General features: G+C 35.3%; 1 protein-coding gene and 1 long non-coding RNA gene across 2 annotated transcripts in view; one reads left to right on the top strand and one right to left on the bottom strand.

Moving 5' to 3' along the window:
* The window catches only part of LOC120607828 (uncharacterized), a 270,547-nt gene that overhangs the window by 219,248 nt on the left and 31,751 nt on the right, over positions 1-19,548 (top strand). The window contains exon 6 of the long non-coding RNA XR_005654245.1: positions 12,186-12,250. This is a non-coding gene — a long non-coding RNA (uncharacterized LOC120607828). The remainder of the gene's footprint in view (positions 1-12,185; positions 12,251-19,548) is intronic.
* PLPPR4 (phospholipid phosphatase related 4) overlaps positions 4,245-19,548 on the bottom strand; it is a 40,202-nt gene continuing 24,898 nt past the window's right edge. Inside the window, exons 3-7 of the mRNA XM_039869550.1 lie at positions 16,133-16,262; positions 13,781-13,976; positions 12,088-12,145; positions 11,171-11,344; positions 4,245-8,119 (exon numbers count right to left, since the gene is read on the bottom strand). Of these exons, the coding sequence (XP_039725484.1) occupies positions 6,794-8,119; positions 11,171-11,344; positions 12,088-12,145; positions 13,781-13,976; positions 16,133-16,262 (1,884 nt within the window). The 3' untranslated portion in view covers positions 4,245-6,793. The remainder of the gene's footprint in view (positions 8,120-11,170; positions 11,345-12,087; positions 12,146-13,780; positions 13,977-16,132; positions 16,263-19,548) is intronic.

Genomic DNA, 19,548 nt, shown 5'->3' with positions numbered 1-19,548 from the left:
AGAGACCCACAGATATGCTATATATTAAGAAATCACTGTAGTCCCTGGACTCTAATATCTGATTTTGAATTTGAAAAATAACCTTGAATGCTGACCATAAAGAAGGCTTTTTAAAAAATGACAGAACATGTAGGTACTTTTTATTGGCACTTGCCTCCACAGAGATTACTGTGGAGGTGGGAACACTTGAACAAACAACTGTTGCGAAATCGTATCTATTGTGAAGAGACAGCTTGTTCCAAAAAAATTTAGTTTATACCATGTCCACATTTTAAAAGGATGCTTCAAATAATAAAATGGAGAAAAATGCAAATAACAGAAATTTGGCTTCAGAATCTTGAAGGGGATTTCCGAGAACTGTGGAACTTTAGGATACAATCAAATAGATGACTATTTATTTCTCTTCCAAATCTCCTCATACTTTCTTTTATGTAAGAAATTTTGTTATTTACTTATTTTCATAATTGTTTTTTACTCATAGTGTATAGAACATACTGTACTCATTCATTTCTTATATTTATTGAGCATCTATTGTGCTGGGAACTGCTTATAAAGAACTTAAAATTTAGTGTATAGTAAATATTCAATGCCTAGTTAATCAGGTTGATTAATAGTACACACTTTATGATTACGTAAATACTTTGGTCATGCAGAACAAAGATCTATAGATATTCTCAAAAGGAGGAGTTAGGTTAGCCTTTTTGAAAAATGTACCAACTTGTTTTAGAGTATTTTATTTATTCATTCATTCATTTCAAATGTTTACTGAGTGACCAACCTATGTGGTAGGTGATGTGCTAAACTTTGGAGATTAAAAAACAAACAGAATGTAGTTGTTTCCTGTCCTCACTGCACTCCTGGCACCTACCGGTTGTGTGACTTTGAGAAAATCACTTCTCATGTGTTTTGCTTTTCTCATGTGTGAAATATAAGTAATTATAATGATTATATCTAAACTGTGAGTGATATCGCAAATCCCTTCGAGCTCTAAAGTTGTATAAGGGAAGATTGAGATTTAGTCTTGAAGGACAAGAGAGATTTAAAAAGGGGAGCAAAGACTTTCCAGAAAGAGAGTTAAAAATATCCACCCCTTCCCCCGCCCCCCCGCCTCGCCCCACATACACAAGCACGAAGAAGCAAAGCCTGTTGCAACAATAGGTTTGTATGGAGAAGCAGTAGAATACAAAGGTCTGTAGGTCATATTGTGAAGAATTTTGGCAGACTGATCATTAGCCCTTAGGAGCCTTCTTTCCTTTCCATCTAGTTAGAGAAGACACAAAATTTTAGCTGAATCCAGCCCTTCTCAGCTAAAGACTACATTCCCAGCTTCTCTTGCAGCAAGGTGATCTAGTCTGCACTAGTTGGGTGAATTATACATGACAGATGCAGCTCTGTGTCATCTTCTTAAAGACAAAGCTGCTTGTCCTTGCCTTCCTCCTTCCTATGCCCACTCCTGCTGGGAAACTGTGACAACTAGAGCAACTTTGGAAGCCATGAGTTAAAGGTGGTAAAGCCACTCCTCCAGCTATGGGCTGCTAATAATATATGACTCTGTCACATGAGATAAAATACAGTGAGATGAAATATCTTTCAGTATTGGCTTTTTCATTCGGCATAATTCCCTGGAGCTGCATTATATTGTATATATATATTGATAAGTCATTTCTTTTTATTGCTGAGTAGTACTCCATGGTACAGTTACATAATATTTTGTTTAACCATTCTCTCACAAAAGAATATCTGAATTGTTTCGGTTTGGGGCTATTCTTAATAAAACTGAGATGAATATATAGGTACCAGTTTTTGTGTGGACATAAGTTTTTATTTCTGTGAGATACATGCCCAAGACTGCAATTCCCGGATCATATGATGATAAGTGTATATTTATTTAATTTTTAAAAAGAAATTGCCAAACTGTTTTCAGAGTGGTTATATCATTTTACATTCCCACCAACAATGTATAAGTGATCCAGTTTCTCCACATTCTTGCTAGCATTTGGTGTTCTCACTATTTTTAAAAATTGTAATCATTCTTATAGGTGTGTAGTAATATCTCATTGTGGAGCTAATGATGCTATACATCACTCATGTGCTTATTTGCTGTTTATCTGCTTTGATAAAATGTCTGTTCATAACTTTGTCCACTTTTTATTTTACTATTTTACTCTTTACTGTTTACTATGGTATTAGGTTTTTTTTTCCTATTTAGTTTTGCAAATTTTTTATATATTCTAAATTTGACTTTAAAATCATGGCTCTTTAAAGATTGTTAAGAAGATGAAAGGATAAAGTACAAACAGGAAAAAAATATTCGCAGACCACATATCCAACCAAGGACTAGTAGCTAGTCTTAGTCCTAGATTCTAAAGATTTCTCCTTTTTAACTAAAATTTTATAGTTTTACATTTTACATTTAAGTCCTTAACTGATTTTGAGTTTGTTTTTGAAAATGCCTCTTTTTATACCTCCAGAAATATCTGTAAAAATATTTGCCATTATTTAATTTAGATGGAGAATGGGAAAGATTGGGCTGGGGATGGAGTGAATTAGATTTTCTTAATACTCAAAGATGATATATCTCTTATCAGATGGACATCACAGGCTAGAAGATATAAACTATAACACAGGAGGAAAAATAATTCCTAGTATAGAGAATATCTAGTGTTCTTTTTATATGGTAGTAGCCAGGTACAAAGTGTCCTGAGGTGATTAAGAGAAAGGGATATTTTTTGTATATACAATTTTCATATATTTTTCTTCAAACTCATTCATCTCCTTTCAGGCCACATTTTCCTTTTAGATTAAACCATTACAATTCCTTTTGATTTCCTTCAATTACATTATTTTAATTTAATTACTTTCTGAATCATGCATAAATTTCCATATTCCCTTGAACTGAAATGGCCCATAGATAGCAAGTAAATATTTGACCTGTATAAAACAGAAATAATCTGTCCTCTAATGATTGTTTCTTGTGTATATAACCCAGAATCCACTCACCTGATACTCAAGCCAATGGGGTTGCTAAGAGCTTACATCAACCATTTTACTAAATAATATATCAAAATGGTTGATGTAAGCTCTTAGCAACCCCGTTGGCTTGCTTATATTAGCTTTATGGTCAAAGGTGGCAGTATTCCTTAGTCCTTTTGGAACAGCAAATTATTTCTTATTTTCTTGTCACTAGTTTTTGCTCAGAAAAAATGGAAGGCAGCAGAAAAAGAGGAAAACCAAATATGAGATGGATTGACTTCATAAAATAGGACATAGGCATGAGTCTGCAGGAGCTGAGCAGGGCTGTTGAGGACAGGACACGTGGACAGCATTTATTTACAGGGTTGCCAGGAGTCAGAGCTGACTCAATGGCATTTAACACACACACACACACACACACACACAGATTTTGCTCTCTGGATAAAATACACAATAGTAATCTATAGAAATTTAGAAAGGACTTTAGGATATCCTTTAAAAAAGATGATACAGCTGAATCCCTATTTTAGAGATAGACCAAGAGAGGCAGAATATTGTATTTCAACTATTATAAGATACACATTGTTTTCTCACATGTTAATGTCTCTAAAATCAGTATGTTTTCTCAAATTAATAGCATCTTACAATGGCTGTTGGCTAGGTGGCAGTCATGATGTAGTTGTCTGGTATGCATGAACTTGGTTGCTTTTGAACAACTGCATGAACTTGACGGCATTACTGGACAATAGTACCTCATGTTTCAGTCAGTGAACCACTTGAGTAAAGCATAAGTCCTGGCTGTGGTCTAAAAACTTGCATTAGTACCTTCTAGTGAGATGTATAAAGTATTAGCAGTACAACTCAGATAACACATGCTAATGGTTTGGAAAACAATCCTGGAATTTATAGTAAAGCATTCTTTTAAAGAAAAGCTGGGTAATAATATTTGGGGAAATTTGCACATCAACCACTCTTAGTAAAAAGTTGATTTAGAAAAAATGACCATGACTCTTACATATTTTGATTTTTTACACTCTATGACATTGAAGTGAACAATATATCTAAATAAATCCAAAAGAGCTTCTTTAATAAACATAAAATTTCTAAATGATAAACATTATGTCACAGTTTGACAGACATTTTTAATGCAATATTCTTCTAAAGTGTTTGAACATAATGACTTCTGATTCATTCTTATTTCTTCATCTGTTTTCCTATAAGCCAAGTTATTATCCATCCATACTCTGAAGTAAAAAAACAAAATGTTCCAATTTTGATGAAGAAATCTAATCTTTATTTCTATGATGTTAGCACAATATACTCACACAATAGCTTTAATCTGTACTTAACAAAATACATTATAGCACTTTACAAACTTTATCAGTTTGGAAAACATTGCATAACATTTTATTAAACACAATACTTTGTATATATATTATATATATTTTCATAATTTTATTTACTTTAAAAAGATAATGAACTCTCTTTATTCAATACTTGGTTTTATCAGTAAAGCACAGCCTAACAAAAGAAGAAGTGCTCTCGTTAGCAAATAAGATAAATAGAACACTAAGAAGAAGAAATACCACCTGTTAGTCTCATTTATTTTAAATTAAGGTACCAGTGGAATGTAAACAAATTTTTTTGTAATTTTTTTTTTTACAAAAAATGTGTTATCAAATATACATGCAGAGGTCTTGAGTTCTAGTGACTATCATTATATTTCCTTAACAATGTGGTACAATTTCTTAAGTCATTAAAAACTGTAGCCTTTGGCACTTTGAGTAGAAAAAAGAATATATCAATATTTATGTAAAGAAAAAGAAACTTCAATGACTAGAGAAGTACTTTAAAACCTTTTGTTAAGAAATAAGAAAGATTAGGAAATATCATACTGCACCTGAAATGCTGCAGCTTTTGTTTTTCTTCAGAGTACTAAAACCAGTCCACCTTTCTCTCTATAAATTGGCAAAAGCCAGTAGGAGTGTCATAATGGTGGTGGTGGTGAGAAGTGGGGAAGGCAACATTTTATTCCCACTCCCCTCTCTGAGAAGGAAATTGCCAGAGGGATGTAGTTGAATCTGTATTTTATTGCCAGAGTTTTCAGTTCTGCTGGTTTCAGCTAAATCCCTAATGCTTTAGGAGGTTAGACTCTATAGAAGTTTTCCATAGAAGTTGATAATGATGTGGGACTCTTCATCTCTAAACAACTGTTCTCATTGAAAACTAAACTGAGATCAGATCAACCAGCTTCGTTGTTACCTTTTTATGCCCTTGGCAATCATCAAATGTATATTAGAATTCTTAAGAAATGGTGTAAAAAAAGGTCTAATGCTAGATTCCATGAACCAAATACTTAAAATTTTAAGTTGGAAATACCTTAAAAATGTTTTGTTTTTATCCCCTTATTGATAATATTGATTTCTTTTGATTTAGGCTGAAGGCTTCCTTCAGGATAGGTAGCAAAAACTGTTATTTGCACATTAAGCACTAAAATTGTGCTTATTTAGATATTTTGAAGAAATACATTCTTAATTTAATCTGTGAAATACTTTTACTTATCAATTTGCATTTTTTTCCCGATTCTTTCTATTGGTACCTAATTAACAAAAATGTTTTAGGGAAGAAGGTAAAACCCAGCTACTATGGTTCTAATTTACTGGTTATGAGGATATTAAAAACGTTAAAAATCTGGAATTAAATGAAACTTTTGGATTACTTTTTAAATAGCAACGTAAGTCAGCTGGTTGGAAACATCTAAGGGTAGAAATGACCAACATTTCTGGCAATGTAACCCACAATGTCAAGTTTTGGTTCAGATTTCTTGTTCATAAATTCACAGCAGTACATTTTGCTCAAGGAATGTCAACTGTTATTTTTGCTTTAAAAATAGAAGAACGTATCTATAACATAAAAAATTTAAAAATCAGTAAATAAAGGACAAGCCATAAAATATAAAATATAATCACAACAATTTCAATACTCCTAAAACAATATATATTTTTAAATTATGCAAATTTACTCACTAAAATCCAGATTCCTTATTAGCAGTACCTATACTTAAATAAAAAGAAAGCAGCAAAAAAAAAAAAATATATATATATATATATGCAGAAAAGTATTAGCTATTCTCTTTTACTGAAAATATTCCAACACAATTTTTGTTGTTGAAAGCATAATTAAAAAAAAAAGATGCACAAAACCTTTTCATTTTTTGACTGTGACAGAGCCACTGCAGAGAAGCTGTGGGGTGTCCTATTCTAACACAAAGCAGCCAGCATCTTCTTAATACAGTAGCATTTCTTTGACAAGGAATTGCACACCACTATTTCACAGCTAAATAGACTTTGAGAGTTTACATGGTTTATGTACTATAATAATCAGCACCACCCATAACGAGCTTTGGGTGCAGATTCTGCAAAATGAATATATAATACTGCATGGCCTCTGCTGTAGGGAAAACATGTGTTCTGGATTCCCACAGCTAGTTATAAAGAAAAATCCCTAACATTGGCACATTCAGGAAGTAAAATAGTATACATTGAAGGAAACTGCTTTCTTTTGATACTGCCCCCTGTGAACCTTTTGAGTTTGAAGATACGTTTTAAGAAGAGTCTTCATGTTATCACATTAGTTAGGTTCTTGCATTGTGCTTTTCCCTCCCCGTAATGTGAAATCTACAAGCTTCAAGAGTCACTGAGTCCCGGGCTGATGGCGGGTAGTCTAGTTTGGTAAGTTTTCCCAATCCTGAACAGAGCATGGGTAGAATGAACCCGTGGTCTTTGGGGGTGGGTCACCCAGTTGATTGAATGGCCATCACTCAATCCTTATAAGCCCGCGTAGGGGAGGTTCCCTTGTAGAAGATATTTCTAGTGTTTTCAGGGCTGTTGCTTCTTTCAGGGATTAAGATGATGTTGCCCTTTCTGCGAAGAGTGGAGTCACGGGAAGAAGAAATGGACACCGTCTCTGAACCAATTTCGCTGCCCTCTACTGGGGTGACGCGGATGGTGGTGATTCCATGGTGGTGATGCTCATTGTTATCGATGTTGCTTCTCTTTCGATCTCCAGAACCAAAACTGTCTTTCAGTGACTCACAACTTTCTGAGTCCCTGTTGAGATCATTGAGCTCATAAGTTTGGCGGAGGCTGCCTTTTTCAGGGGCTTTCCATTTCCAGGAGCCACTGCCTTCACCTTCAGTGGATGGGATCTGTATGATGGGCCTGTTGTTCTCTGGGTGAGCCTCCACCCTTACGATCCCACTGGGTTCATGGTCTGTCAAGGTTTTGTATCGGATGGAGCCAGTGCAGGAGACTGTACTGCCTTCAGTGTTCTTGGGGCTGCTCTGGAGGACGCCCTGCTGCTTGGACATGGCTATAACCTGCATGATTCGGGGTTGGCTGTTGCTTCTGTTACAGGCCACAGTCTTCTCTGCAGCTTTCAACCATTTGGCCCGAGCAGAGCTGCTTTTGGGGGATGTGCTTATGTTTTCCTGCGTCTCTTCTGGGATGTGCACTAACTGTGAGGACCCAGGGCGAGACTGAATGGACACTCTTGGTCCCCCAGGCATGCTGTTGTTACACCCAGGGACAGTGCCAGGCTGTATCTTGAGGTATTGATTGCCAGGACCATGGTGATCTCCATTCACCCCCACCCTTGATGGCTCTGAGCTAGACCTCATTTCTATGGATCTGGGTGGTGACTGTCCAGGCTCGGTCTCTATAACTTGCAGGGACAATTTCCGACTCTCATTCTTACTCTTCCACTGTGTGAGGAGCTGCTTTGATCGGGCGGAATCCATAGAGGCATGAATGGTTGTGTTTCTTCTGACAGGGTCTTCTACAGATGGAGTGTTTGCTCTGGGCAGGGTGTTGCTGAAGGTCACCATGTTCTCCTTTCCCATGGGGCTCCGTGGGGTGATGATTTCTACATCAGCATTTGCCCTTTTGAGGTTTGTCAATGAGCTAGCATCTCTGTGGTTTCGGTTAAGGATGCCTTCTGTGTGAGCAATTCCATCACTGCTGCTACCATTTTTAGCAGATAAAACTCGGCTGGGGTCCTGATTGAGGTCTGCCAGAGACCTGAGGGCTTCTCTGTGCTGAAACATACTCTCTTCACTAGGCAGAAAATTCCCCACAGCATACAGACCCTAGTGTTGAAGAGAAATAATAAATATCATTCAGCGGAAGACATGGTTACTAAGAGTTTGTCTCAGAGGACCCACTGACCCACATAAATAAATTACGTGCTCTCTATACACCACTGACTAACACGAAATAACAAAAAACAAAAGCTACAATTGCCGGGGAAATAGTTTGTAAGTTATATCATGCATTATTGAACTAACTTCAGAAAAATGGAGCCCGTTATTTTTTATTAGTAGTTGGATTTTCTCTTTTTTCTCCATCCCACTGGATGTTTTTGCAAATTTAATCCTCTGTATGTTTTGAAAAGTCAGACAATGAGACATATATGAACTTTCTTCTGCTTTTCAAAGCAATTCATTTTTCTGGATTTAGGAATCTCATTGAGTGACACTTCAGATGGCTTAAATGATTTATTTTACCTTCCATTTTCAATCATACCTTATAATGGAAAGCAGAAGTGTGGAAAATATAGAACAATGAATCATTCATAAAACATTATCTGGTTTGACAATGAGGTCAGAAATGCATATCGCTACAACTCACATCGAGTACAGCCCTGTGCGTTCAGCATTGTACAGAGCGTTCTTGGAAGAGAGGGTAGGAACTGTCGCTAGATTGGGGCACCTGTGCTTTTCCTGATTTAAACTTGGTCTTAAGTTGGGAAGTAATATTTGATCAATTTAATGCTATAACATTAAATTTTGAGCCAAATTTTATTTAATCTTGTCTTTGTACTCAGACTATCATTTTTTATTTGGTTTAGATTTAGGGGATAAAAATTTTGAAAAGGCCAACATTCAGATTCAGAATTTTTACCCTTTTTACACATAGAGGATCTAATCCCTGCTGGATTTTCCATTTTGGAGATGCTTAGTTTAGAGATAAGAGCAAGCAGCCGATACCTATTTGCATGCTAACTTCAACAGATGGTAGTCACTGTCTACTTTTCAAATCAAACCAAAAGAATTTCATGGACCCAACATTTTACAGAGTGCTTAACAATTTACAAGGGCATTGGCTTAGAACTAATACATTTCCAATTTCAGGGCAGAGTGCAAACAAAAATGAAAGAAAGTCAAGCTCTGCCTCTCCAACTACTTTAATTCTTAGTTCAGACCTTTTTCTATTAATACTTACCTATGGTCTCACTGCCAGAGTTCCTTGGATGAGCAGTTCCTACTTAATATTCCATTAATAACTGTGCTTAAATTGTAAGTTTAGGAAAATACTCCACTAGATGGCAAGTAACTTCTGACTGTATTGTTTAATATTCATTGCCTAGCACGGTGCTTGATAAGTATAGTTGCTTAATCCTCTTTATAGTATGAGGTAGATAGTTATTATCCTCATTTATAGGTGAAGAAACAGGCTTTTCAGAGGCTATGTAACTTAGCCCAAGCAGCAGGAGACAAGATTCAAGCCTAAACCCTTTGGGCTATGGAGCCCATGCTAATTCCAGAATACCATGAAATCACGCACAAAGGCAATGTAAGAAGAAATGGACAGTTCTCAGTCTTCTTTATTTATCCTGTAACACACATTATCAGTCAGCACTCTCAGGCTTATGCACAATTCCTGAAACACTAATTTTAATTTGATCACTTTTTCCTCTATAGAAGAAAGCATGTGAATAACAATGAGATTTGAAGTGACAATCCCGACCACGCTAGTTTGTAAAAATGAAAAATAAATCATTCCTTACTTTAATCCTTTTACTATTTTTTAAACATTTTCTTGTAACACCTTTCACAAGTGCACCAAGATCACACTATTGAGAACTGCTGCTATAGACAGTTTTTATTTCTCTGTCAGCTCTTCTCAGTTTCCTTCGTTATTGCCTCTTGCTCTGCATGCTGCTTGCATGCTGGTATTCCCCAGCTGCTTTTTACTCTTATGACCTGGCAATTGTATATACTCTCATAACTATAATGGCACTTCCGCCAATAATGTCCACGATTTCCCAATCTGTTTCCCCACTACTGATGGCTCTGTTGAGCTCCAGACTTAACTCTTCAACTGCCTATTAATCCTTAAATTGAGCTCATCAACCCCCTTTCCCTCCACCAGCCTGCTTCCTCTACCATTTACCTGGTCGTCTAATGGAGCCACCATTTGCCCAGTTTTCCAACTTAGAAACCTGGCCATTGTCCCTTGTCCCTTCTGTTCCCACACCCTCCTCTTACACTTGCTCTTTCACATGTCCATTTATTTTTTTTTTTGCATGTGAGGTTTCTTCTGCTTGTATGTTCTTCTACCTTTTTTTTTTTACCTTAAGAAACAATTACTCATGTTTTAGAAACCACATCACTTCTATGAAGACTTTCCTAACTTCCTTAGGCAGTTTGCTATTCCTAAAGCACTTTGCTCATACTTTATTATATTATTTAATGTATTGTAACCATTTATGTTTTTATTAGTCTTTATGCTGTAAACTCCTTGAAGATATATCTTATTTCTCACTGTTCTGATGCTTAGTATAGCACCTGGCACAGATCGAATATTGAGTAAATGTAAAACAAACAAACAAACAAACAAATAAATAAATAAATAAAATGGGCAATCTCAGTTTCCTTATGCTGAGGATACTTCCCTAAAAGAAAGATCAGGCTTAAAATTAGAGTATTATTTAAAAATTCAATATTAGTTGGATCAGTTATATCTAGGTGCTACATTTGTGTTTTTGGGCAAGTTATATAATCTTCCAGTAAGCCTTCACTTTCACTAACATTACATTCATTAATATTCACTTTCCTCATCTGTAAAAATAATACTAGTAATAATAGTCCACGACTTTTTGGGGGAAGGGGTGGAGGGGTGTAAGGATAAAGTGAAATAATCCTTCTAGAATCATAGTTTCTGGTCCATGGTGAGAGTTTAATAAGTTATTTTACCGAAAGTGGGATATGTGTTTGGGATTAAAATGGAGGTACAGCCAGAGCTTTTTCTCATGAATATAAAGTATATTGTAAGTAAATTATTATAGTGCAGAATATTCTATGCATGCTTTCCATTTTGAACTGTGGTTTGTGCAATATTAATAACGAATTATTTACCAAGTACAGAGCAATTCCTCCTCCTATTAAAAAACCACAATAAACATCAACTGGGTGGTTCTTATACTGAGTTATCCGTGTCAGTCCACAAATGATTCCACAGATGATGAATGTGAAGACCAAAAGAGGTTTCAGAAGCTTAGAAGAGTCCGTTAATGTGGAATTGAAGTACATCTTTAAAATGAAAGGAATAGGTTAAATATGTTAGAAAAAATCATTTTCCTGTTAAGTTATAATCAAATTAAAAGTTAAACTCCAAAGTCTAACTGATACACTTGAAATTTACTGTTCCATTCCCCCTGCTATGGCTATGTTCTTTTTCTGAAAAAAAAGGAAATATATGACAAAATTCATCAAACAACAGATCTTTCATTTAATTACATGACAGTTTGAAAAAAATTGAAGCAGTAAAATTAGCCAGAAACGGTTAAGTCTCCATGTTACTGGTCACATAATTTCAGCCCATTTTTCTCACATAAGACCTAATGGACTATTGTATTAATCATATATGATGACAATTCATTGTATAACATTTATCAAATCTACACTGACTTAGAACTTACTCTTACATAAATACTGAAAGTAAAATGTGTGCACATGTGTATACTTAACACAGTTCTTTCAGTTTTAGAATTTATAACATCCATGTAGTTCACAATACATGAAGGATACTCTTACATTAAAGGGATAATAGGCTAAATAAATAACATGACTGTATAGACAAATTATTTTACCATAATATTGTTTATAGTAGCATCCAGCTTCTGCTTTCAATGCCATTGTACTGAAGGACCGCTGTGCTAAAGTTTCTTCTGTTCTGTTATTACATGGCTATATAATGGAATTAGTAGGAGACAACACTCATTCCTCTGATTTTCTCTAGGACACAGACTGACGAAAAAGACTCAGTTACTTACCGAAACGTACACAGCTGCAAAAGCAGCAAGAGTTGCATGTTGCGAAGGGAATGATTTTCTGCCAAAGGAAGACAGTCAAATTATGCTTTCTATTTCAGATGCGCTGATAATGATCATCTCAAGAACATTGGGTGGTTAAAATGTTCAACTTCAAAGCCACAAGGTAAGAAAGCAATAATCTATATTCTGGAGAAAGATCTGAGTGATAAAATAAACACTGCTAACGACCATTAATATTAAAGAATAGTAGTGATGCACCTTCCAATAGAAAGTGCTAGCTTTGTAAGGAATCAATTCGTTATACCATTGGAATGATAGTTAAAGTTGAAATGGATTGGGAAACATAATTGTTCTTTGGTATTAGAATTATGTCAGTTTAAGTAAAAGTTCATAAAACCTATGATTTTAAAGCTTTAAAAAATTTTGTATGCTCCTAAATATATGGTTTCATTTATGTTAAATTTTAAAGGACAACATTACTTTCTCACAGTAACGGGTCTAAATGAGTTTTTTTACACTCTATATAACATAGGAAAAGTCTAATTTTAACAAAATATTTCTCTGTATATTCCACTTTTAAATAATTATCATCTCAAGAATCACAGAGCATCTTATTTAGTCAAATAATTTAAGAAAGAAGGAGGTAGAGGTGGAATACAGGAGAGTGGAAGAGATACTGAAAAGGACAGACAGAAGAAGAATAAAGATTTCTTTTAATAGATAAAAAATGGAAACAATAAAATTCAGTTATAATAATGTCCTCCTAATTATTTGGTACCCAATAAAAAAGATTACCATTCAACACAGACAAGATAATATAAAAGGACCGAGAAAGAATAGAGGACATAGGTCTTAAATGTAGGTTCAAAATTACTTGAATGTACCATGAGAACTTGAATGTGTATAATTACATAATATCAGGCTCTGATTCTTCTTCAAGTCTACTTGTTAACTTACTTTTCACTCTTAAATTGATCTTCGGGAACTCAACAAATACAATTCTTATAACAATCACTTATTGTCCCTAATCTTTCTGCAATTGATTTCTTTTGAACTTCTAAAATATTATCTCTTGCCATACAAGTTTATTTTTTAGTTTATTGATTGAAAAAATTAATACATATGTAGTTTCTTGAGCTTTCTGTCCTCTATTTTTTGAAATTCAAGGTTAGGAGCTATACAGATCTTCTGGATTTACTCAAAGAAGACATAAGCAACCTCAGATATTATCCCCTTTAGAGTTTTAAAACTCTACCAAAAGGAAAATTCACATGATTTTTTAAAAATAAAATGAACATGGAGATATGAATATCATAAATATTTAGTCTTCCACTTAAGTCAGTACAGGACATATATTGATGGTAAGCCCTGAATAACTATAAATATCTGAAAATAAACCAATTGTGATAACCTAAAACCATATTGAGTATAGGGTAGATCATAGAACATCAATGGAGTTTTATAATATAAACATTAGAGGCAAGAATGTGAGGCTGAAATATGGAAAGAGATAAAGTTTTTGAATGAGCCACTAATGGGTTTTTATGGTATACTCACTAAAGAGATACAAACCAAAGAAAAATAAAAACCAAAATCATTATGAGCAAAAGATGTCTGCCCAAGGTGATACCACAAGCTGTTAATGAACAATAAAAATGCTGATATGGAATGTTCTTAATTTTCAGTTTCTAACCTGCCACTGTTGATAACTGTAAGGTCAGATCCTGAGCAAATATCTTCTACAATGTAGGAATTTTCTTTGCAAGACACGTTCAGAGAGGTATAGTTTGGCTTGCACACAGTCAAAAAGTATGGTGCCTGATATCCCGTGGACAGCTGTATGATATCTGTAATGAGAGCTGTAGAGCATAGTCCAAATACATGAACACCTATAAGCAAAAAGAAAGAAACAGTTACCAAGTTAATGCTTAATTCTGATGTTTGGGTCATCATCAACTTTATTATGCATAACATGACAACCTTCAAATCTGTTGTGATCATTTTCTCTGAGTTTATTTCAAGATGATAGTATACAAATTCCTAAACTTCTAAACAGATACTTAAGACCAAAAAATGTCATCACCAAAGTAGTAATTCAAAGTAACTTTGTCACTTTGGTTAAATAAGGCCAATTCCTAATATTATTAACCATAGGTCACTTGTCAAACACTGGAAGCATGTTAAGGTGACCAACTGTATGATTCAAGAAGGATTAAATATGGGAATGAAACAAAAGTTAAAATAATTTAAAATTTCTTAGCATGTTTGAGCTGCCAGGGCTCTCTCTCCCTGGTAGTCCCTAACTTCAGCCACAGTCGCCAAACCCTGCAGAATCGGTTCTGACTCCTTACAAGCTGTAGTTATACCAGGAATGCTAATTTAAACAGAGAAGAAGGCAGGTGGACCCTGTCCTGGAAACAATGATCGTATCCTGGGTACAGGGCTGTGGGAGCCTTCCTGCATGTTTGATGCTGTTCTTACATACCCTGGTCCAAATTCTGTCTTTTGTTTCCTGGCGCCAGTCTTAAACCATAAACTCACAAACTCAGATCCACCCTGTGCACTCGAGCTCTGTTCCTGCTTCAAGTCCCTTGCCTGGCCTTATCCTTAGGAGTCTAGCTCTGCTCACATACACAGGATCTGAACACTTGCCTGCTCCCTCAACATTGTCTTGACACCTCCAGTTCTCTCTGACTTGACAGCCTGGATTCTGATTCATGATGGTGAGAGGCACCTGAGTTGTCTGTCAGTGATCCCCTCCAGAGCAAGATCACTGGCCTGCATGTTACCTTGTTTTGCATTTCCCTTTTCTGCTGATTACCACCTAACAGCCACTCACCCAACTCCTTTTCCACCCACTCACCTGAGATTCATGACACAGGACCTTTATTTCTACATGCCAATTCCAAGCAGCAAGCAAGGTCTTGGAGGGAAATATGGGTAAGTGGAGAAACCCGTCCATTTTTACCTTTGGAGAGTGAGAATCTCCAGACTCATGAAGACGGGTATTGCCGATTCTGGGACACTGTTCTCTAGAGTTAGATGGACCATCTTCACAGTTATAAGTCTTTTCAGAGAGATTACATGCCCATTTTCCGGAGCATTTGTTACATTAGGGGAAATTTTCTCTGAGATTAGCTATATGTCCCAAAGTTTTATTTCCTTTTCTCAGTTCATGGTCCTGCTAAAAGGTCTATTCTTGTCTTACCATCTTGCTGTGCCTTGCTTAGTGGAGCAGAGTCTAGGCATGATTTAGACCAGGTTTTTCCTCTAGAAGAAGAGATAGTTATACTTAATTATCTACTGGATAGTGAATAAAGCTACCCATTCCTTTGTGATGAGAGTTGCAGGTAAAATAACCTTTTACTGACTTATTGGGAATAGATATAAAACATTCATCCTGGTATGATGTACTGTGGCTTGACTTCCTAACTCAAAAGTAAAAAAAGGCCTGTGACTCAAACAACATTAAGATGAAAAAATGAAGAGATGAAGTTTTAGATACTGGTTTGATTCAGATGCTGGTTTCTATATATCTCATAAAAAGTGAGATAAAGTTATAGTATATAACCAAGGAAAAATAGCCATGATGCAATACTTTCTGGAGACATTTCTATGTGCATTAACTTCTGGATGAAACATTACAGAATGATTAAAATGGAATTATTGATGTGGCTAAAGTAATTTCTGAAGAGTTATCCATTCATACTGACTGGCCTGTGACATTTATTCTCCACTTTAGAAAATGAACACAGATCAAATAAACAATTTTAAAATAAATATATGCTTCCACTAGAGCTAAGACAAAAATACACTGAAATGCATGGCATGCTAGTTCTCAAAACAAGACTATCCTGGTAAATAACACATTTCAGATACAGAGCCCAAATTTGGGTGTATTAACAGTTTTTTGTATAATGTAAAGCTCATCATGTACCTGAAATTACAGATCTAAATTACAGCTTTAAAGACTTAATATCTGTAATTAAATATAATGTTTCTGTTTGGAAAAAAAAAGTCCTTTTTTTGTGGTTCTCATACCCACCAACGAATCTGACGGCTCTTCTAAGGAAAGAGTTGAAGTTGCAGCCTCCAGCATTAATATTGGGCTCCAGTCCAACCCCGTTTCTTCTTTTGGACAGGCAACAGTAGAGAATTCCTTCCCCTACCATAATCTGCAAAGACAAGAGGGAGTTCAGATAGATTCAATGGGTTTGAATGAATCTCTTAACACACCATCAATTCAACAAAGTAAAGGTGTATTTTTCTTAACAGCTTTAGAGATGTGATCAACTTCTCCTGAGCATTTGAGGGAACAGTGAGAAGTTAGTGATCAGGTCACTGTAAAGAGCATTGGTTGGATCTTCTGAGCTCCTGTGTACTGGTTAAGGATGTGACAGCATCCTGGCGTTTTAATGTGGTGACAGCACCCAGACTTTGGCCCTTTGCCCAACACCACTCAGTGACTTCTAATTGATTAATCACATGGTGACTGACTCTGCTCTAATTCTTGGAATCTTGGCACTTCATCCTTAAAACTACGGAAACAGATGCCTGAGGGGAGAATAAAATAAGTACCAGAGCTAAGATCAGGAGCATTTTACTAGCAGATTATTTCAATAAACCAATTTAAGATTGAGCAGAAGGACAAACCTATGGATAGCCTGTATGAGGGTAGAAAGTTGCTATCTAAAATAGAGCTATTCAATTAAAGTTTCTGTGATGATGGACCACCCAGTATGGTAGCCATTACCCACATGTGGCTATCAAGCATTTGAAATTTAGCTGCTGCAACTGAGGAGCTTAATTTTTTTTAAATTTCATTTCATTGTATTTAATTATTTAAAATTTAAATCAATCTAGATTTAAAATGAAATAACTCCATGTGGCTGGTAACTATGTCCTGGGAGAATGCAGATTACAAAAGAATTCAGGTGAGCAGTAACGTCCCCGTGAAAACCCTGCAGGACAATGGAAATGGCATCAGTGACGTGGCTGAAGTAATTTCCGAAGTTATCCGTTCATACTGGATAGTGTTTCCTAGGTTATAAGCTATTTAGAAGATGTGTTTACAATGAACAGAGGACCATACTATAGTATCAGAAGGACTACATATATTTTTTAATTAAATTTATTGGGGTGACATTGAGTAATAAAATTATATAGGTTTTCAGGTGCACATTCAATAATATATCATCTGTATACTGCATTGTGAGTTCTCTACCCAAAGACAAATCTCCTCCCATCACCATGTATTTGACCCCCTTTACTCTTTCATACCCCCCCACCACCCTTTTCCCTCTGGTAACCACTATGCTGCTGTCTGTGTCTATGAATTTATTTGTTTTGCTCATTTGTTGCTTTCAGTTTTATTTCCCACATATGAGTGAAATTGTATAGTTTTCAACTTTTTCTGTCTTATTAATTTTTCTTAACATGATTTCTCAAGATCCATCCATATTGTCAAAAATGGCAGTATTTCATCTCTTCTTATGGCTGAGTAATATGCCATTGAATATATGTACCACACCCTCTTTATCCAATCACCTATTGAAGGACTTTGGTTGTTTTCACATCTTGGCCATCATGAATAATGCTTCAATGAACATTAGGGTGCATATATCTTTATAGATAAATGTTTTCAATTTTGGGGGGTAGATACCCAGAAGAGGGATTGCTGGGTCGTGAAAGACTTCATTAAAATAAGGTGCTGTGCACTTGCTGTAGGATTCCAGGACATAGGACATCAGTGAAGAAAGTCAATATATTAGGATATCATTTCCTTCAGGGAGTTTTCCTTGAAATCCCTTACTGTACCCTAAATGAAATTGTGTCCTCTTTGTACCTTGTCCTTCCCTTTAGCATAGCTTGATTAAAGTGCACTTTGATTATTCATTTGATTATCTCTCACTAGACTGTGACCCTCTGAGAGAAGACCCATTTCTTTTTACCTTTAATGTTCACTATCTAGCACAGTGCTTGGCACTGTGGGATTTGCACTTGTTACCTTCACTGTGGGATTCTCGTTGACTAAGTACCCTGGCATTCGGGCTGTTAGTTATTCTGTATAAGAGAAACAAGATTAGAAATTATAGGTTTTATTTATGTAAAACATTTCAAATATTAGAATTGATTTGTATAAAGTTGTGAAGCTGAGCAAAATAGGGTTATGTTGACAGTCCCTTAGACATAAATGAGTATTTCATTTTAAAGATTATAACCATGATTAGGGGCTGAAACAGATTTTCCAGGGGAAATGTCCCAGTTCTCAGAACTAGCTTAACATTTATCTTATGAAGTATTTTAAACTGTAGGTTTTTAAAAAAAACTAATGACAGTAAGCCTATGGCCTTCTGCTTAAAATGTTCAATCTGCTACATTTAATTCTGTACGTAATATGGTATGTGTATTATTATAAAGAATCTTAATTTGTAGAAAAATAATTCTCTTAATGAAACTACCAATATTCATACATGTGTGAAAATCATGTGGTATACTCGATAGACTCTTTTAAGATCAATTGTATAGAAATAATCAAAAGGAATTATTTTAAATCATTGAACATAGAGTTAATTATCCTTCTTGAAAAATATCATCCTACATTATCACTTTAAGTTAGCAGGGAAACACAGTAAGTTCCATATGCTGCATAGAGATGTGACATGATATGCCACACACATAGAATAATATAATAGTTATCTCAAATTTATCATTTCAAGAAAATTAACTACTCATTCCTAAAATGCACTGTTGTATGACTAAAAGAGTCTGATTTCATTTCACTTCTTCAATAACAATTCTGTGAATAATTGTTTCTTTCTTTTTAATTCTATGCGTAATGATGCATATCTTGTCCATAAATGCTAAATTATATTAGAATTTATTTGTATGGAACCATTAGGAAAATGTGTCTTATCTTACAACACAATAGGCATTATCTCAAATGACCTTGAGATTTCAGGAGTTTTAATATTAGTTATTTAATATGCTCAAAACTCTTATGTTAACCGAGTGTTTTCACACCATTTGGCTTGATTATAGATAGAGGGGTTTTTTGTCAGTATTTTGACATCACTCAACTGTCCCTTTCTCTAAGGAGCACATCAATTTTCTCCTCACACTTCTGTTCATTTAACCTTGATCTATATGTCATTGCATGAATTTTCAAAATGATGTAATTTGGTTTAAAGACAGAATTCTCCTCAGAGGAAGGGGAGAGGCTTCCTGATATATTGCCACATGTGCCTGCTTGTTTCCTCATTCAGAATGGCACGCTGTCATGCTGCAACGTGGTTTTAGGGACCAGTCTTTGACAATCAACTTATTTATTGCTGTTGTCATTTATAAAGAGAAACAATTTATGACAAGTATCTTTCCACAATGTTCCATCTATGCTGTACACAAGCTTGAAAAGAAATGACACAGTTAGTTCTTTTGCATATCTAATATCATGGACAGGTT

Source organism: Pteropus medius, unplaced genomic scaffold (assembly GCF_902729225.1).
Source record: "Pteropus medius unplaced genomic scaffold, Ma_sr-lr_union100, whole genome shotgun sequence".
Lineage (NCBI taxonomy): Eukaryota > Metazoa > Chordata > Mammalia > Chiroptera > Pteropodidae > Pteropus > Pteropus medius.
This window is presented reverse-complemented; position numbering and strand designations above follow the sequence as displayed.